At 39.2% G+C, this 21682-nt stretch overlaps 1 protein-coding gene across 1 annotated transcript in view; it reads left to right on the top strand.

Annotated features, from left to right (window-relative positions):
- The first annotated feature begins 10791 nt into the window (after positions 1–10791).
- The window catches only part of LOC110722422 (uncharacterized protein slr1919-like), a 29423-nt gene continuing 18532 nt past the window's right edge, over positions 10792–21682 (top strand). The window contains exons 1-7 of the mRNA XM_021901691.1: positions 10792–11385; positions 16520–16695; positions 17040–17199; positions 17348–17400; positions 19912–20055; positions 20458–20562; positions 20643–20768. Of these exons, the coding sequence (XP_021757383.1) occupies positions 11019–11385; positions 16520–16695; positions 17040–17199; positions 17348–17400; positions 19912–20055; positions 20458–20562; positions 20643–20768 (1131 nt within the window). The 5' untranslated portion in view covers positions 10792–11018. The remainder of the gene's footprint in view (positions 11386–16519; positions 16696–17039; positions 17200–17347; positions 17401–19911; positions 20056–20457; positions 20563–20642; positions 20769–21682) is intronic.

Genomic DNA, 21682 nt, shown 5'->3' with positions numbered 1-21682 from the left:
GGACCCCAGAATTCCATCACTAGGGGTGCTTGGGGTACCTCTTGGGGATTCCCTTGACATCTCAGCCTGATTTGTTTCAGGCGGCAATTCTTTGGAGCTTTCTCCCTTATACTCCGGATCTACTGCCGTTTTTCTAGTACGAGCCATTGCGTCCTACACAGAGACAGAGACGGTCGGATTGGGAGATGAACAAGGGGAATCCCAGTACCCAGAGGTGGCTCCCCTAGTCCTAGACTCAGCCGTACCAGGGGACCGGTTGACCTCTAATTCGTGGTGTGCCGGGTGTGTGTTTGGTGAGTCCATTCACTTTTAAAACCAAAAAGAGTGAAAAAGAGACAAAAATACATAAAATAGTTGAAGGGGGTAGAGACGGTACCTCAAAAGTAAGCTGAAAGTTTTAAAGAGTGTTGACCGGCTGGTAAAGCAGACAGAATTCAATGGATGGCTTGCTAGAGGTACAGGCGTTTGACCAACCGCGTGTATCCTCTGAGAAGAGCAAGTATTTTTGAACCTAAACTAGCTAGAGCACAAACGGTAAATCCGTGTGTGCCTTTGGAAATGATGGCGATTACTTGCAAACCCCACAAGCGGTGATAACCGGCTAACTCAGACAAAAACCGGATGAGTAGGGAAAAGACATACGGTTGTATAAGCAAGGAAGCCGGGATCAGAGTTCTCCCTTTTTCTCTCAAGGAAATTCTCTCAAAAAATTTGCAAAAGTGTGGAATGAGAGGAGGGGGGTTCCTATTTATAAGAAAACCCAGAAGGCGAACCGTCGCCTCCTCTTTTCAAATTTGAATTCAAAAAAAAAAAAAAAGGAGGGAAGGAGACGAACCGTCGCCTTCCCAAGCATGACACGTGTCACAGTGCCACGTGGCAAGCCACGTGACACATGTGAGGGGCAAATGTTTGGGGTAAAATTACACATGCCACGTGGCCCAATAGCAAGCTGACACGTGTCAGCCCCATAGAGGCCCAATGGGATCCAATCGGATGCTGACACGTGGCAGAGTAACCCTAATAGGGGATCAGATCTTCTTCTACAATAAATAGCGGAAATTCCTCATTTATTACACATTCATGCACAGTAATAAATACAAACACAAATACCGAGCAATATTAATTGCAGAATCTCCCGAAATCCGAGAGACTGTCTATTTTCCGCATCCTTACTTACTCAATCGTATTCTAACTTGATCGTTGGAGGCGGAACTCCAACCAACCGGAGTCTCCCCGCTTTTACAGGTACAGGCGGTGGGCTACCAGTTTTGGTGTTATAACTCTCCTGTAGGACACATCAAAAAACCCCGAAACACTTAGATCTCATAGGAATACGATGTGTTTATTTGCTTTGAATATTATTTATTTTTATTATGCTCATGAGACTAATGCAAAGTGTTTCGGGGTTTTCTGATGTCCTGCGGGAGAGTTACAATTCCGAGACTGGAACCGGACGCCTGTACCTGCAAAACAAACGGATGCTCCGGATGATTGGAGATCTGCCTCCGACGGTCAAGTTAGTACTTGATTAAGGAGTAATTAATGCGGAAATTAAAGTTATTGGGTCTCTCTAGGTGAGAGTGTTTAATGTGTGTAATCTGCGTTTTTAGCGTTTTTTCAGTGTTGCCGCCTGTTGATGATCATCCGGCAGGGTACCATTTGTCAGATATGCCCTGATTGGATCCATCCATGTTGAGCTTCTGTCTAAGATTCCAATAGGTTCTTCCTCAATGCTTCTCCTCTCCATTACTTCCCAAAAAAACAGTTCGAGGAGTATCACAGGAGGCGGATGATGCTAATTTTGAAAGAGCATCCGCCTGGTTGTTTTCTGATCTCGGCACTTGGGTCAGATGGAAATCCTCAAGGGAGCCGACTGCTTGTCGGACCGCCTGTAAATACTTGATCATGGCCGGATGGGTTGCTTCGTATTCGCCATTGTACTGACTCACTATCAATTGTGAATCGGAACAGGCGTCTATTTTTCTTGCTCCTGCCGCCTTGCACATGCGGATTCCGGCTAGTAAAGCTTCATATTCTGCCTCATTGTTTGAGGCCTGAAAACTGAAGCGTAGAGCATACTCGTACCTGTCGCCCTCTGGCGACTGACATATGACGCCTGCTCCACAACCATTTGAAGTAGAGCTTCCATCCACATATACTTTCCAGACTTGGTCTGGAACTTGAGAGTCAGGAGGACGAGTCATCTCAACAATAAAGTCAGCAAAGGCTTGCCCCTTCACTGCTTTTCTAGGCTCGAAAGTAACTTCGAGGCTCTGTATTTCTATGGCCCATTTGATCATTTGGCCTGACGACTCCATGATGGTCAGTGGCCGCTTGATAGGTTGGTCTGTATACACGACGACTGCATGTGCCAAAAAGTAGGGCTTCAATTTTTTAACAGCCATGAAGAGTGCAAGACCAAATTTCTCCACCAAGGGATACCTCAACTCGGCATTTTTCAGCACATGACTGACAAAGTAGACCGGGAGCTGACAGCCGTCTCTTTCAGCAAGGAGAACAGCGCTTAACACATGATCAGAGACGGCCAGGTACATGTAGAGTACGTCTTTGGGCAAAGGGTTGACCAGCCTCGGCAAGGAATGCAAGTGAACTTTCAATTTCTGGAAGGCTGCCTCAGCATCCGGCCCCCATTCAAACCTTGCCTTTTTCTTAATTGCCTGGAAAAAGTATAGGCATTTGTCGCCTGATCGGCTTAGAAATCTTCCCAAGGCCGCCAGACAACCTGTTAACTTCTGAACCTCTCGGATGGTACGAGTCGACTGCATGTCAATGACCTCCTGCACCTTCTCAGGGTTCGCCTCTATTCCTCTCTAATTGATAAGGAATCCGAGAAATTTCCCAGACTCAACTCCAAAGACACATTTCTTGGGATTGAGCATGACATGGTGCCGCCTGAGTGTGGCGAAAGTTTCTCGGAGGTCCGACAGATGATCTTTCTGAAGTTTAGACTTGACAATCATATCATCAATATATGCCTCGACATTTCTCCCAATTTGATCAAAGAACACAGTGTTTATCATTCGCTGGAAAGTGGCCGGGGCATTCTTAAGACCAAACGGCATGACCGTGTAACAGTATAACCCCTGATCAGTGACGAAGGCCGTCTTCTCCTGATCTTTCTTCCATAAAGGAATTTGATGGAAACCAGAGTAGGCGTCCATAAAGCTCATCAAAGCATGGCCGGCTGTTGAGTCGACCAGGTTATCAATTTTAGGCAGAGGGTAACTGTCTTTGGGGCACGCCTTGTTTAAGTCTGTGTAGTCTACACACATTCACCAGGTGCCATTCGGCTTTTTAACAAGCACCACATTTGCAACCCAGTCTGGGAAGTAACATTGCCGAATGAACCCTGCATCAAGTAATTTTTTAACTTCGGCGGCTGCCGCCTGACTTCTTTCTTCGCCATGGTTCCGCTTCTTCTGCCTTACCGACTTCTTTTTCGGATCCACAGCCAGTTTATGTACCGCCAGGTCAGGACTAATGCCTGGCATTTCGTGGAGTTCTAATGCAAAGATGTCCTTGTATTCTTTCAATAGTTTGTGAAAGTCGTCACCCAGGACTCTCAGAGCAGTCGTCCCAACTTTGACTGTTCGGTCAGGACGCGAGTCGTCTAAGATCAGGTCCATTTGCTCACCAGCCGGCTGAGGCCGGAATTCATTCGACCGCTCCTCTGCCAATGATTGCTATTTTCTGTCTTTTCTTGCGGCACCTGTCTGGGATGCCTTTCTCTTCTTGCCGCCTGCTTCTTGAACAGGCGCACTCTCCTTGACATTGTCAAGGTCTATTTTTCCACCACTAAACCCAGTGGCCATAACAGTGGGCTTGACATCCGAGAGATAGCACTCTCGGGCCATCTTCTGATCTCCCCTTAGGGACCCAACTGTTCCATTATCCCTCTCAAACTTGAGCAACATAAGAGATGGGATTATAACAGCCTTGGAATTATTCAGGGTTGGTCGTCCCAGAATCATGTTGTAGGCCAAGAGTTCTTCTACTACCAGGAACCGGACTACCATGTGTCGTCCTTCCCCTTTTTCGCCTAGGCGGATGGGTAAATCCACTCGTCCCACTAGGTGGACGACTCCTCCTCCAAACCCTACTAAAGGGTGGGATGCCGGATGTATGCAATCAGTCTGATATTTTAGTTTCGACAGACATTTGCTACTGATGAGATATGAGGAGCTTCCGGTATCTATGAGGATTCGGCCAACTCTCTGGTTGGCCACTTTACATTCAATAACGATAGGGTCGTCATGCGGCCCTCTTACCCCTCCTAGATCTTCTTCAGTGATGACAATCTCAGGAAATGAATATTTGGAGGGCCGTTCTTGGTGAACGGAATTTACATCTAACCGTCTGATATTGTCTTTGTTGCCCCTAATAGTGGGGCCGCCTCCTGAGAAGCCGCCTGCAATGGTGTAGACGACCGCATCATCTGTATCGGAGCTGTCGGCCTGTTGATTCTTTTTGGTCGACTGCTTTTTTAAGGAAGTGTTCCCCGTAGATTTCTTGACATAAGTGTCAAGATCACCTTGCCCAGCCAGGGGGTCCAGATACCGCATGAGACTGATGCATTCATTGGTGTGATGACCAACATCTTCATGATAATCACAGAATTTTTCTTGGTTCCGATTGTTTGCAGAACCCTTCATGGGGACCGGCTTCTCAATTGAGATCCGTCCCTTGATTTCCTTTAGGATAAATTGGCTATCCTTGTTAAACACATACTTTGGGGAGTATGGTTTGAATTCTTTTTTCTTCTTCTGGGACGGCTGTTTAGAGGAATCAGTTGCCCAGACCTCTTTTCTCTTCTCGTCTTTGTTTGACGACTGCTTCTGTCGTCCTTCTCTTTTGTCGGACCTTTTCCCGTCTGACTGTTTTACCGTACTACAAAGATCAGTCGCCTGTATATAGGCTTCCGCTTCAATCAAGGCCTCTTGAAGAGTCGCCACCCTCTTTCGGACCAAATCAAATTTGAAGGTCGACCCGTCTTTGAGACCTCTGAAAAAGTCAGTATAGGCTACTTCATCCGGTAACCCTTGAATCTGTATTCTCATCAGGTTAAACCGCCTGATGTAAGAACGAAGCCCCTCCTTCTCGCCCTGCTGAATTGTTCCTAAATCAAGGGTCGTCTTCTTCGTAGGGATGTTCATGGCGAAGTTGGAGGTGAATAAGTAAGCAAGCGTCTTGAAGTTATTTACACAACCAGTCGGCAGGTTGCCGAACCATTGTTGTGCGATTCCTTTGAGAGTCGCTGGGAAACACTTGCACCAAGTGGGATCATCCAACCCTTGAAGGTACATCAGGTTGGTGAATGCCATCAGATGGTCTTCTGGGTTAGTAGTGCCGTCATAGGCGCCTACTAATACATTTTTCACTTTGGCCGGTTGAGCGGCTTCAGTAATTTCCTTGGAGAAGGCCGACGACTGTTCACCAAGTCTAAGCAACCGTAGCTGCCAGTCCATAGGTTGGACTTTTTTTGCTGCATGTCCACCAAACGGAGGTGGCTGTAAAAAATAATGTTGTTGCGGTACAAACGGTAAGTTTGGTACCGCCTGGTCGCTATGAAAGCCGGACTGGCGGGAGGTGCCGCCTGACTGACTCTCATGATACGACTGAGTATGCCTCATCGAGGTATTTCGCAGACTGTCTTGGAAGTTTGAAGTAGAGGCCGACTCTGACAATCGGTCACTCTTCTTCTGCTCTAGCAGTAGCCGAGCGTCTGTGTATGTTTTCCTCGACCCGTCCGCCTGAATATGACGAACAGGTTTCCTATTTCCTAGAGTAGGAAAACGGTATTTTGTGAAATCAAGGGCAGGTGGCTCCCACTTCCTAGATTTAGGATGAGGGGTCGCCTCTCGCCCTTGAACTGGTTTCCTCTTCCGTGAAGTGGAGGGTTTCTTAGCCGACTGCTCCTTGTCCAGAGCAGGCGGCTTCTTGTTGATCAACTCTTGAATTTCTCCCTTGAAGTCCCTCATGAAGGTCATGAGTTCGTTCCTTGTGATGGGAGCAGACCCATCAGTCGGCTGCTGCCGAACAGGCGGTGCGCCTGCTGGCTCGCTTCCAGTTTGAAGATGTTCACGTTCCCTCCTTTCGGTATGACGGGCACGTCGGGCCCTTAGGGTCCCGTCTGAAGCTGTGTGAGCTTCAACTTCAAATTCATTCTCAGTGTCGTGGTCCGACTGAACTAGAGGGTCGTCCAGGGGACGTCTCTCTTCAGGAGCCGGTACAAACGTGGATGCCATCTCAGAAGTACTCTCCCCATAGACGGCGCCAATATGTTTCGGGGTTTTCTGATGTCCTGCGGGAGAGTTACAATTCCGAGACTGGAACCGAACGCCTGTACCTGCAAAACAAACGGATGCTCCGGATGATTGGAGATCCGCCTCCGACGGTCAAGTTAGTACTTGATTAAGGAGTAATTAATGCGGAAATTAAAGTGATTGGGTCTCTCTAGGTGAGAGTGTTTAATGTGTGTAATCTGCGTTTTTAGCGTGTAATCCCCCTTAATGAGGATTAAGGGAGGTATTTATAACCTCGGGAAACGTGTCAATCTAGGTTTAGGTAAACCTTGGGCTGATTGGGCTTCCCTCGGAAGTTGGGCCTAGGTGACCGGTTATCCCAGGTGTCATGGGAAGGACACGTGTCGTGTCGTAATTGGTCCATAGTGGACGGATCATTGCTTGACACGTGGCAGGCTCCTATTGGCCCATGTGACGGACACATGGCGGAACCTGATTGGTCCACTTGTCAGATGGTGATTGGTGGGGAAAAATCCCCTAATCACAAAGGTTTTAAGTATTGTTTGGTTTTAAGGGCCTACAATGGTTCCGAGTTGTAGGTTGACTTTGTTTGACTTTTACTTTCATCTGGTTTGACTTTTAAGTTGACTCGTTTTTAAATAGTTTTAAAGATAGTCTTCCGCTGTGTGAGTCTTTGATATTTGCCTTAGCCGTTTTCACGGTGGCGGTAACGTCTTAGATTTTCCTATTTCATATTTTAAAAAGGGCAAAATTTGGTATTTAAAGGAAAGGAATTTCTAGGGTACATAGTTTAAGATATTAATATGTGGCTGGCCATAGAAATTCCTTTCCTTTAAAATACCTGTTTCGCCCTTTTTAAAATGCGAAATAGGAAAATCTAAGACATTACCGCCATCGTGATAACGGCTAAGACAATTATCAAAGACACACAGTGGAAGACTCACTTTAAAAGCCATTCAAAACAAGTCAACTTAAAAAGTCAAATCAAATGAAAGTAAAGTCAAACCAAAGTCAAACAAAATCAACCTACACCTTGGAACCATTGTAGGCCCTTATCAAAACCCCAAACGAACATTAAAACCTTTACGTTAGTCTCACAAGATATAATAATCAAACCAAATAAAACACATCATATTCTTATGGAAACTAAACAAAATTCGCTCTACACTCATGCCCATCATGAATATGCTCCATCACCTGAAAAACTTATCTTTACTTTGTCCCCACTACTCGCCATTAGAAATTGGTCGTCGAAGGGCCAAGATAAAGACAAGGCCAAACAAACATACAAACACACAATCAGTAATACTGAGTGCATAAGCGTAAACAGTACACACTAACATGCTTTCATCCTATCAATACACAACTTACCTTGTTGCACCTGTTTACAAGCATACAACACAACCAACCAATAACTAAATAAATTGCTTATTTAATTTGATTAGGCATCAAACGGGTTTCCCCTTTAACCTGCCCCAATAAAGGGGTACTAACACATGAGTTAACCGTGCCAGTATAAAATAACCACTCGTAAGTGGCGGAATCCATACACATAATAAAAAGGAAAATATAGTGTTCTGTACTCCCAGTAGAAGCTATGGTTAAATATAAAACCCCATAACTCCCCCCATATGTTCATACTCGAGGTATATACGTTCCAAGAGTTTTGGTGCGTAATCCCTTTCACTTTATGTTGTTTACATATTTTAGACTTGGTGATGACTCTTAATCCATAACACAATCAATCATCATAAATCATTCAAGCAATCAAACATACCAATTTAATTCTTGAATAATTAGTGACCACATTTAATTTAATGTTGAACCTTTTTTAAACTACCTTGGCGTTAAATAATACCTTAAGCGCATAATGCACCACAAATCTTATCCCTCAGTGTTTAGAACACCTTAAGTGCACTTAGGCACCAAATTATAATTAAATCCTTGTATACATAGACACTTAAATAGCTCCTTTCCTATGCTTATAGCATCTATAAAATTTGTATGAACCATAATGAAATTCCCCTTTAACATTCCAAACTCAATTAAACATTTTTGTTTAATTAAACATGCTTTCAATCATGCCAATAATAAAAGTGTGGTTCATAATCAACATGCCAAAATAATTAATTCCAATCAATAATTCACCTCAAATAATTCACACTTCACAAATCAATCACCAAAATCAATCCAATCAACAATTCCAACAAATACCTATCATGATACTACCATGGAATTAATTAAACAAAGCCTAGCATGCTTCTACACACTTAAATAATTACTGAGTACGCGAACGTACCACGAATATGATCTCAAGATCGCCACGACTACACAAAATTTCACTCATTTGGAAGTCTCCTACAACCTAAAATTACAAAGCTAAGAGACATTAATACCTACTCGTAATAAATTTCCAGCAATATATACACTCTTTAAATCATTTTTAAACCTTCTAAAACATGTTGAAAATTAATTTAAATCACCTACTTTTATTCCCAATTAATAGGTAATTAAAAATCCTTTCAAGAAACATGATTCTAGCCTCTACATAAAAATTCCATCATTATAAAAACTCTTAAAGTTGTTGTAATTTAATTAGTTTTAAACATTAATTTCAATAGTTTTAATCAACTACAATCAAATTCCATCAATAAACATTAATTTAGAAACCTAGGGTTTTCAATTTGGGGCTTTTTAATTCAAAAACCAAATCTGAAAGTTATATACATATTAATCATGATTAAAACATCATAAATTCATCACACACACACCCAAAAACAATAATTAATCAAGGTTGGATTAAATTAAAACAAGAGAGAATTTTTTTTTTTTTTAAAACCGACACATAAAAGAGGAAGGAGGGGAGAGTGGTTGACGCCACCTCTCCGTGACTGCTGCTGCTGCCGCTCTGTGCTGGCTGTGGGTGGTTGTGTTGGTGGTGGCAACTGGCCACCGATGGTAAAGGTGGTGTGTGCGTGTGAGGTGAGAAAAGAAGAGGGGAGGGGGAAAAATTAAGGGGAAAGAAAAATAAGAGGATATAGAATGAGATTTTACCTTTTAGGTATTTTCCACCTTAGGCAAAGTTCAATTTGCTCATATGGTGGGTATTTATACCCTCTCTCAAAACCCTCCTAACTTAAATTCCTTTTCTATCCTTAATGATTCCTACTCCTATTCCAAATGACATTTGACTTTCTTTAAAACTCCATTGCTTTTAAAACTTCCTTTTATAAATTAATTATGCCCCAAAGTTTTTAAATAATAAACTAAAATATTTTCAAAGCAATTAAATAAATAAAATGGATTTATAATTAAAATAAACCTTTTTAAATTATTAAAACACCATAAATAGTTCATTTCGAATTATTTAAATACTTCATAAAATAATGTTTTAAATTAATATACGTATAGAAATACGGGGCATTACACCCCCACCTCCACCCATTGACCCAATCTACATCCCATACGCTACCCCTCCATGAACCACATCTCCTCCACCTTCGACGCCTCCCACTTTGTTCCCTCCTTCTCCGAACCCCTCCTCATTCCTCTCTCCTCTCCCCTCTCCCAAATCACCGCCGTTCTCTCTCCTGTCCATACTGCGGTCGGCCCGGTCGTTGGTGTGGTTGATGTAGGGGAAATCGTGGTTGTTGGTGGTAGGTGGTGGTTGATGGCGATTTACGGCTAAGGTGGCAGAAAAGGTGGTTTCGGTGGATGGGCTTGGCTGAAAATATACTTTTGCTGGCTGGGAGTGGATGTAAAGGTGGTTTTGGTGGATGGACTTGGTTGGGTAGGTGGTGAGAGGGTGGTGCCGTGACGGTGTGAGTTTGGGTTTAAGAGCAAGTGGTGTTTTTTTATTTTAAATATTGTTAAATAATCGAACCAATAATATGTTGACACCTTGCTCATTTACCTAATGAGCAGGTTAACAAAAGACTAAAACAAATTTGAGAAGGAACCTTAATAGTTGGGATTATCTATAATCTATAATATTATTAAAACACAAATGGACAACATGCTATCGCTATGTGTCACCATTCCCTCAATGTGATTTGGCACCACATCATCGTTATATGTCACCCTTACGTGTCACCCTGTATATCACCACTCTAAACTCTTCATATGTGCAACCTTCGTATTTAATTTTCTTGTAGAATGTAACTTCTATATAATTGCATATTAAACTACAATTTAATTTGTAAGAAATTAATCATATACTAATGGGTGTTTCCTTGGATGTTATTTTTCCTATATTCAATACCAATTAAGTATTTGTATACATAGTAATATCTACAAGTATTTAAACTTAAGGTAATTTCAATACCCAGGGCATCATCGCCCGAGCCACAATCTAGTTCTAATTAAACAATAGTTGGGATTAAAATGAGAAGGGCGTCAATAGTTTGACTTATTCTTATTAATTTTTCCTTATTTAATACTCTAACTATCTCAATTTAAGTTAATTAAATTACCTAATACTACGTTTCTGTAATACTTATTAAACACGGAGAGAGTATAAAATATTTACCGAACATAAAACCACCGTGCAATATAAAGACTAGTTGCATATCGAAAGACAAGGAAATTAGTTAAAATCAACAGGGGAGTATTAAAAAAAAAAAATAACGTTGCACCTCATCCACCACTCGTTGCCACTGCCAGTTTCCTTCGAAAAACACTGGCTTTAAATGGCGATGTAAAAACTACTTCACAAATCGACACTGTTAAACAGCAATGGCGATGCTCGGATTAGCAACAACAATAGCAACAACTTCAACAACGGCAACGCTGTATCAGAAGCCAAATTCAGTAGTAAATTGCAACACAACAACATCATGTCGGAGCAAATTCATCATTTCAAAAGTTGGAAACCACAAGAAGAACCAAAATATGGGAAATTTCGATCACTTGTTTGGAGTTGTGAAAAAGGATTGGGAATTTTTGAAGAAAGGTGTTGACAAAAGTGTTAAATGGGCAAATGAGCATTTACATGTTCCAAAAATTGCTAAGAAAGTTGATGATGTTATTTGGCTTCGTAATCTGGAAAACCCTAATTCTCCTCCATTTCAGCCTCCTTTTTGGCCTCAACCTTCTTATCCAGGTTTGTCTATGTTTTTCTTCAATTGCTTTACAAATTATTGCTATTATGATTTTTTAATGTAGTTTGTAAAAATGTAATGAAGTGATTATTGACGTATAATTAGAGGGTTTCGAATTCGGTTGGCTCATCGTTTTATATAAGAAGTAGTATCATATAATTGCAAATTTTACTAATCATTTGTGATGTATAAATTAGAAATTAAAAATTTTATAACATGCTAATTAGTCGAATGTGTGGTTGCTTGAATCAGAGTAATCAATGAGTTTGGCAAGGGGTATGAGATGTATAGCCGTAATCAAGTGGTAGGTGAGTAAAAGAGAGAATGGTATAATTGGTGGAGAACTAGGGTGCGAGTGTGGTTAGTTGTTCCCAATTATGGCTGTACTTGTTGCTTAGATGAGGTCCAGTTGAGTTGATAATTCTTGCAATGCGCCAATGCAATATTAATTACGATTTTACGAGTCTATATGCTCATGCTTCGATTTAAGCCATGCTTAATGTTGAATCCCATTTGTAATGTGAAGCAGTTGTGTCTTGTGGGTGGGTATGTATATCAAAAGTCACACTTGCCCCCTATCCTCTTGCCAAAATAATTTTGTGTAGTTTAGTAATTTTTTTATTGGAGAATGTGTTTGAGGTTTTTGACCAATTTTAAAAAATTAAATTTATTCAATAAATGTTGATTTAGAATTGTAAATTTTGAATTTCAACAACTAATATGTCATTAATAGACGAGACCAACAAGTAAGGGATACAAATAGTAGATATCTACTTCGGTGGTGGACATGTGGAGCGGATGTAGATTTAGATTCGTATGATATTAATGTTGGGTATTGATATTTTTACATATTGGACTAGAAAATAAGATTATTATTGAAATGGCAATAAGCCTTGATTCCCTCTTTTTTGCCCTGTCATTGTTATCATTCTCCCGTTCTTTTAGTCTCGCTCCACTTTTGCAGCACCTTATATCGGCTAGAAGCCTACCTACATGGCTAAGTGCCCAACCATCCCACCGTCTGTGCTACTCTTTTAGTTGCCTTGCAAAAAAGACATATTATGAAAATAATCATTATTAGATGCGTTGTCAAGCAGTTTGAGTTAGGTCTTATATGGGCCTTGTATTTTGGGGAGGAGAAAAAAATTGGTTTATCATGTACATAGTTAGTTTAGCCGGTTTTAATTTTCAGCCCCTTGTCTGGGAACTTCTCTTCTCTCATTATTGTGTCTTTGCCCCTCTAAGTTCAAAGTTTGATTCTTTAAGATCAATTCCTCGAACTTGGAGGGTAAGTCACTTGTCAAGGAGAGGAGTAAGGATATGAGGGAATTTTTTAATTTCATGATGGTCAATTAGAGCTTGCCACATCATTCCTTGACATCCTAAACTATTTTCTCGAGGTCATTATATTGTTGTGGGAATGTAACCTTCATAGATGGGAGTAATTTGGGAGAACTCAAATTTTGATTGTTTCAAGTTTATAAGATAATTGACAGTTGCTCTCCATATTTAGTATTCATCTCGGGAAATTTCCTTAAAGATATTATTTATACAAGATCATTTTCTTATTTTAAACTTTTTAATGAGAACCAAGTCTATAATGATAACAAAAAACTTATTAAATATGTTAAAAGTAAAGCAAATAACAAGACCAATAAGTTATTGATTATAACGTAAGTATCTAATGACATAACTCTTTAAACTAAATTTTTTTTAAATAAAAGCAAGTACATTAATATTCATAACACAACATTAAAAAGTACTTCCTCTGTTCCCATAATATTGCAACATGGAGGTTGGACACGGATTTTTAGAGGATGAGAGAGATAGAGAGGAATAGAAATAGAGATTCATGTGATGAGGAGATAGAAAGAGAGAAAGCGTGTACAAATAAGGAAATGTTGCAATATTTGTAAAACTTCCTAAAATGGTAATTGTTGCAATATTAGAGGAACGGAGGAAGTACTTCTTGATCTCTTTGCTCTAAAATTGTTTGACATAACTTCTGTTCATTAGATTTAAAAGTAAAGAGAAAACTCATGAAAGTAATAACCAAATCAATTCAAGTGTACAATCCGTTTAAAAGTGATGTGTATATTATTCGAAATTAATACACACAAGGATAGTGAACTCTTAATTGATTCACTAAAGGCTTAACCATCGTGAAACAATTAAGAGAAACAAGCAGTCTGCTTTTTTCAAAGGCTACACCATCCACAAATTAATCCACTCAATGCAAGCTTAAAGGAAACAACTAAAAGGATGTAATGAACTGACTTAGGGGAGGGTATTATGGGTAGTTTACTATGTTAGTAGTTATCAAATGTAGAATGGGCAATATGGAAAGTCTAGTATTAATAGGTTAGTAGTTGTTAGCCTTAGTATAAATAGAGAGAGGAGAGAAAGAAGAAGGTAGGAAGAATTTTGGTGTGCTTCCTTAGGAGAGTTGTGACCTAAAGTCACTATTTGGAGCTTTGTAGGCTAAACCTACTACCATCATTTGTAAGAAACCATTAATATGTTGAATCAAATTTATGAGCTTTCTCCTTGATTGTACTGTTATTAGTGTGAGTAATATCAGTCCATTACACTTGGTATCAGAGCGGTGTTCCTGGACATTCCATCGCCAGAAACAGCTACCATCCGATTTTTTTTTTTTTTTTAAAAAGACAGACTTTGAGGAGTCAATTAAAAGGGTTGTGGAGGCAGCGGTCTCCCAAGCAACGGAGGCCATCCAGAAGAGTCTTGAAGAGGCTTTCAATGGCTTGCATACGCGGTTGGATAGGGAAGGCATAACGGGACCTCTAGAGGAGCCTACCATCAGCGTCGGCGTCGTTTCCAGTGTCAGAGAACCTGCCGCAGCTCAAGGGGGTTCCTGTAGCCCAGAAGTCACTGGTAGACAACTGCTCTGTCGCACTAGAGGCTGAGAAGAAGAGTGAGGAAGACGTTGAGGACGACCCCACTCGTCTTAATGGCCGAGAAGAGAGCAGAGCCATGACGGCCGGAGGACATGGTGGCTTCGAAAACCTAGACGACGAGTCGGGTTACGGAGTTGGAGTTGTTGCAAGAAAATTCAAATCTGGTGGAAGGCAGGGAGATTTCGGTAGTGATTATACTGGCGGAGGTGGTTTTGATGGTGTACCTGAAGGTTTTGTAGAGGGTGCTCTCAAGAAATTAGAATTATGGACTGAAAAGTGGTCCTGGTAGTGTCGCAGGGAAACTAACCAGAGTTTTCGAGTGTGGTGGTGCTGTGCGGCTCGGGTGGCGATTTTGGTGGTGGAACTCGTGAAATTGGGGGTGTTCTCGATACTTTAAAAGGGAGCAGGGTGGGTATTTTTTGTGGTGGTTGGTTAGGAGGAATTTTCGAGAAGGGCGGTGCTGATTGCAATGGGTCCGGTGGTGGTCCAGGACGTATGGCCGAAAAAGGTGAACATGGTTGTAAGACCACCACTAGCGGTGGCCTCAATGGGACAAGGTGGCTTTGTGAAAGGAGGTTGTGGTGCTTGTGGGTCAGGTTTGTGATATTGGTGTGGGACGCGTGAACAAGGGACTGTTGTTGGCCTTAGGAACATGAACTATGAGTTGCAAAGTAAAGGAACGGTGAAGAATGGCGAATTTTTTGACGGGTTTACCGGTGCTGGTTCCTTGTTCGGAGGTGGCTTTTTCGAAGGTGGGCTAGGGTACTTCGCAGGTGGTGAAATGTAGGGTGGAGAGCTTCATGAGTGGTGGATATTTGGTGGGTTCCAACAAAGGAATTTGACTGAGTCAAGCTTTAGCTTGTAGAGGAAGCCAGTGATAGAATATGTTAGTAAGGGTAAACTGGTCATGGTGAGGAGTGGGGATGTGGGGCATGTGGCAAAATACGGTGACTCAGTTATAAAAACATGGAATAACTTTGACTTGACTGATGACCAAGCAAGCAGGGCCACCATCAGCTATGAGAACATGGGGCACGTGCCTAGGTCTTCCCTGGCAAATCCAATTTCATCTCCATATAATGAATCAAGACCCCCAGCCAACAATATTCGTTACCAATATTTTCCCTATTTCTCAAGTTCCCTATTTCTCAAATTTTCAATTTTCCTTCCTACATCACCCAAAACCTGCTACCCCTACATTTTACAACTCATCTGCAATTTTTGCCTTGTTTTGGAAGTCTTGAGTGGTGGCGTGATGACCTTCAGTACCGATCCCGAGCTATAGCATCTGATAATTATCCACCTTGAGGACAAAGTGGAAGTTTAGGCCGGTATTTATATGAATTGACTTAGGGGAGGGTATTATGGGTAGTTTAGTATGTTAGTACTTATCAAATGTAGTATGGGTAATATGGGAAGTCTAGTATTATTAGGTTAGTAGTTGTAGCCTTAGTATAAATAGAGAGAGGAGAGAAAGAAGAAGGTAGGCAGAATTTTGGAGTGATTCCTTAGGAGATTTGTGACCTAAAGTCACTATTTGGAGCTTTGTAAGGCTAAACCTACTACTATCATTTGTAAGAAACCATTAATATGTTGAATCAAATTTCTGAGCTTTCTCCTTGATTGTACTGTTATTAGCGTGAGTAATATGAGTCCATTACAGAGGAACTCTCCATGAACTCTGATTACAAGCGGCAGCCCCTATGTGATATTATAGATCTCTAACAGACTCCTAATAAGGTAAGGATAAGTCCTGAACTCCTAGTAATCAAATAAATAACTTAGACTAGATTTGACTAAGTCAACATACTTAATTCACACACCTAAGGACTCTAGTTAAGATAGGAACTCAACAGCAACCTAACTAATTTTATCACTCCTAAACTGACTAGATTTACACGCCCAAGTAGAAGTGGTTCTCGGTTCACATTATAGGCTATGGTATTTTACTGCATCCTTTACTGACTAAATCTAGGACTATGTGAGACAGAAAGTTTACTGCATTCTTTACTGAATCATTACTGATTGCTACCATTTTACATGAGACAGAAACTTAATGTGCGAAATTGCAGATGATTTAATGTTTAATATGCTATATTCTCTGATTTCTGTCTTCCCTTATTTCTATTCAGTTTTCAGATTTAGTGGGTGGTTTACTTATTTTTGGACCATTTGGTGGATTCTATACATAACTTCAAAATACATTTTTATCTGGCAGCACTCTCAGGGATGGATTTGTTGATGGCTGATATCGAAGCTTTTGCAGCATATGGTAGTTACTTTTACCGTATGTCAAAGGTTTGGCAAAGCCCACTGCCTGAGGTCTATGATGCTGAAGGCGTTTCCGACTATTTTCATTGTAGGCCTCATGTTGTTGCCCTTAGACTTATAGAGGTATTGATTTAATTTATTTATGCAGATGATCTTGATGGCATATTTGGATCCTGTCTGAGTAAAATATTGTTTTTCTTAAAATATTGCAGAAGTTGTATGCCTAAATATGATTTGTGTATTTGGGGGTGGGGGTGCGTGCATGTGTGTGTATTGCATTTTCTTTTATATTTCTATCTGTAGTTCTGCACATCTTTGGATGCTTGTGGGTCATCATTTGTATCTATTTTATTAATGACATTTCCTAAGGCAGATTAATATGTCGTAATAATAAAATTGACAATGCTATTTAATTAAGTTCTTTGTTAAATAATAAGTATTGGCTGTTCATTTTCATGCTTTTGAAGGTTTTTGCTGCATTCTCTTCTGCTGTAATTAAAATTCGTGCTTCAAGGATCAGAAGGCATGTCTTGAGGACTGATGAGGATAGCATCAACTTGTCACAGTATGATTTTGGAAAGGGTCTTAAAGAAACAATGCTTAGTTTGGGTCCTACATTTATCAAAGGTTAGCAGTAGCTGAGAAACATTTTTCTTCTTCTTTGCCTTACTTGCTGTTACATGGCTTTTTGGATAGAACATATGGACTACTTTTACTGAACTTGATAGGAGGTTCTGTTTTAATATTATCCCTTTGCTGGATTACACTGATGCAGTAGGACAGTCACTCTCAACAAGGCCAGATATTATTGGTTCTGATATCTCCAAGGTGAGATGCAGGGGTTTTCTTTTTGATTTTTTTTCTTGTTTTAAAAAAAAATTTATACTTCTTTTGTTTTTCTTTTCTTGGCATTGTTAATGCCTTCTCTCTCTCTCTCTCTCTCTCTCTCTCCTTTTTAAAGCCTTACTCTATTTTATGGCAACACAATCCTTTTTGAATAAGGATTTGAAAACAGCTATCATTTACATACTGCATATATATTTACTATCTTACATTATTGCCCATATTTACTTTTAGATTACTGTTTCATTTTAACATTCTGAACAATGTATTCACCTAAGTGATGCTAGATAAATGTCATATGCTGGCTGAAATGAGATAAAACACATTGTACCTTTTCTATATTATGACAAATAACATGGTCCAATGTGAAATTGCTCCTGAATGTAAAACATTTAGGTAGCGTTCTCTTCAACTAAATTTCACTTATCTTAATACTTTCGCAGTTCTTTATTAGGTGACCCTCTTTTCTTTTTGGCACACAAATTAAGGAGAAGTGGGAAAGAAAGGATGAAGACAACAATACCCTTACTCATCCCTACTCACCTGCCCTTCTTCATATTCTTGTTGACCTGTTGACTTAACAACCAGCCACCTCCAAGATGCACCACCACCCCACCTTCATCTACTCAACCAACATCACTCCTTTTCCTTCACCTCAAACCTTATCTCCTCTCCCCTTAAACTCCTAAAAACATTTTCATTCTCCTAATCAACTTGTACAATTGCCCCATCCTAATAATTTTGTTAAAAACAAAAAAAAAAAAAAAAAAAAATCCTATGTCTACAATTCGTTGGTGCCGGAGACAAATTTACTAGTCTTTTAACAAAATCAAAAGAGGAATAACGAGCTTTTGTTGATGGTGAGAGATGATAAATTCCTTGTGGATATCATTTTGGACATCAGAGAACCGATTATCTTCAACCGATTATCGTTGAAATGAGATGCAATGTGATCCTCCACTAGAATGACGAAATTGAGTGTGATGGGTGTGCAATGTGAGCCTCTAGTGGATCAACAAAATCAAGATCCTAATAGTTAAGGGTTTTGATACATGGAGGAGAAAGAGGAGCAATAGCTAGCGGTAATATAGTGGAGTGGTACGGTGTAGTGGAGTTAGGAGAGAGAAGGAGGTAACGAGTGTCGAGTGGAGGAAAGGAGAGGAAAAAAGAATGTTGGCGGCGAAGGAAGATAGGGTGTGGAGGAGGTGGTGGTGGAAGTGAGGAAGGAGAGAGAAAATAGGATTATATCATGGTTTATTGATTGGGTTTAGAGGAGAGAGAGATTGGGTATGATATGGGGAGGAGTGAGAATAAGAGAGAAATAAGAGGGAGTAAAATTAACAATTTATTATAAAAATATGCCTAAAATAAAAACGTGTAAAACAAAAGGAAACTTCCCAAAATGGAATATGTGTCAACTACAAAAGTAAGGAAGACTCTTAAGTCATTGCTATTATCTTATTTTACCTTATTTGTATTTATCTACCTTTGTCTTATATGATACTTCCTCCATTTTTATTCACTGGACATATAGCCCTTTGACACGTAGTTTAAGGAAGAGACTAGTGAAGATAAATATACACTAAATAAAAATAACTAGTACCACAACTATTTACTACAAAAAATATGCTTAAAATAGAAACGTGTCAAACAAAAAGTAACCTCTCAAAAAATAATACTTGTCAATTAAAAAAGAATAGAGAAATTACCATCTTTTAAGTCCCGAACGTATTAGCTATTATCTTATTTCTATTATCTTATTTTATCTTTTTTTTTTTTTTTTTTTTTTTTTTTTTTTTTTGTAAAATTTATCCACGTTTATCTTATATTATATTTCCTCCATTTTTATTTACTTGACATTTAGCCCCTTGGCATATAGTTTAAGGAAGAGATTAGAGTTTGTGTGAATAATGTAGAGTTTCTTATGTTGCAACTATAAAGAAAGGAGGAGGTATTATATTTTCTAATTGGACTTTAATCTACCTTATTAGGCCTTATGTAAGGTGTTATTAGGCCTTTTTAGAATTTCTTAATCCGTATATTGTCTTACATGAACTTATCAATCCTTATCTTATTTTATTTGAACTTATTAACCATTATATAATTTTATCTTAACTTATCTAAGTTTATTAGCCCTTATCTGAATTTCTTAGACTTGTAATAAGTGAAAATGGATTGAGGAGAACAAAACCTTAATTATCAACTTTCCAGGGTGTTGAAAGTTTATCAAAGTGAAGGGATTTCACAAATCCAAATGTCGCAATACTTACGTTAGCTTCTTTTATAAGATATTAATGGGGTTATGCAGAGGACCCAAATTGGAATGTTTTTAGTGAGCACCAATGTGGAATACCAAATCTATATGAATCCAACAGTAAATTCATTAATTATGGTTTATGCATTTGGGAATTTACCTGATTCTTCTTTTTCAACTTGTTTTCTTTTTTGTTGTACTACTCTTCCCAATTTTTTGTTTTGTATAAACTGCCAATGCAGGCGCTATCTGAGCTTCATGATCAAATCCCTCCTTTCCCTAGAGCTATTGCAATGAAAATTGTTGAGGATGAATTAGGAGCTCCCGTGGAAAGATTTTTTAGTCATATATCTGATGAACCTGTTGGTGCAGCTTCTTTTGGTCAGGTACATTTCCAGTTTACAATAGGCAAGCCTATTTTAAAAGTTAAAATCTCATTTGGAGGAGTTAAGTACTAAAATTATTCTGAAGATCACAAGTTGATATTATACTCTAATAATTTTGGTCTTTTATCCTCAAAATTGATGCATTGGTTAGTTATATTCATATCAGTTTGATCAAGGTGATGGTTTTAATAGGATTTGTCTTTGCATATTCTTTGAATGTTTTAAACATGGGTATAAGGATCATAATCCTCTCTCGATACATGTTTAATTGCTGAGAAAATTTACCAGAACAATTCATGGTTCCTGCTCTTTTGTGAGACCGCTTTGTGGGATTGACAGTTTCTGCGTTGCTATTATTTTATGTTGATTGAATCTTTGTTCACATGCTTTTTGGTGCAACAGGTCTACAGAGGAACAACATATGAAGGCTATGCTGTGGCTATCAAAATTCAGAGACCAAATTTACATCATGTAGTTGCCCGAGATATATACATCCTTCGTCTTGGGGTTCGTGCTGACCTTTTTTTCTATATGTTTGACTGATTTCTATAAAGGAGTCTAAATTTTGATATTTTAGGTTATTTCAGCTTGGCCTTTTAAAAAAGATTGCCAAAAGGAAAAATGATATTCGCTTGTATGCTGATGAACTTGGAAAAGGCTTAATGGGAGAGTTGGACTATACATTGGAAGCTGCAAATGCATCCCGATTCTTGGTATTCTTCTATTCCTATTTCTTTTCATGTTTTCTACTCTCCTTGCAGTGTATATAGATGTTGTAAGCCATATGTTTGTCTTTTGTTCTACATTTTTTTTTGTGAGCTTGGTAGAAAGATAAAAAGACAACAAATCCTTAGATTTGGGATGCGATTAACAGACCCATAATGATGTCGATTTTTGTAGATTTTGTATTTTTCTTGATTTAAGCTATAAAAACCTCCATACATCTTTGTAAAAGCTGAAGTTTCCATCCAAGATAGGTTACTTTTATTTGGTATTGAATTTAGTGATTGGTTAGTTAAAAGGAAGATAAAGCCACGAGAAGCTTAGCAAAATGTTATGAGTGGGGGAGGGGAGGTTATTTTAGATTATTATACTTCCTATACAAAGAATTCAAATTGTAATATATATATATATATATTTATATAACCTAAAGTGAGGGTTTTGGACAAGGATTCTTTCCATTCTTAGGTGAGAGACTTTTGTGAGAAAAACTGGTTTTCCAAAGTAAGTGTTTGCTGTCCCATTAGCCTCCTTACTAGTGCCTACAAGATTATGACAAATGTGCTTCATTGTTTAGGATGGTTGTTATCTTTTATCTTACACTATTTTGTAGATATAATGTGATGCAATAGCATCAGTGGTTGTTTTGAACTTATTGTAATTTTCGTCTGGATCGGACATACATGTGTTTACCATTTGCTTGGGTGGGTTTTTTTTTCGTGTTTCAAGCATATTAGGATTTATAATCTTTAGATTTGTTTTTAGGATAAAGTTTTACCTAATTTAGGACACTTAAGCATGTAAATCTTATCATGTTCTATTAGGTACCTTATTTTTAGGGTTGTAGTGCCTAGTGGCCACATATATATGTATTATTAATAAAATCAGATTTTGGAGTTTATGAAAT

This window comes from Chenopodium quinoa, unplaced genomic scaffold (assembly GCF_001683475.1).
Source record: "Chenopodium quinoa cultivar QQ74 unplaced genomic scaffold, ASM168347v1, whole genome shotgun sequence".
NCBI lineage: Eukaryota > Viridiplantae > Streptophyta > Magnoliopsida > Caryophyllales > Amaranthaceae > Chenopodium > Chenopodium quinoa.
This window is presented reverse-complemented; position numbering and strand designations above follow the sequence as displayed.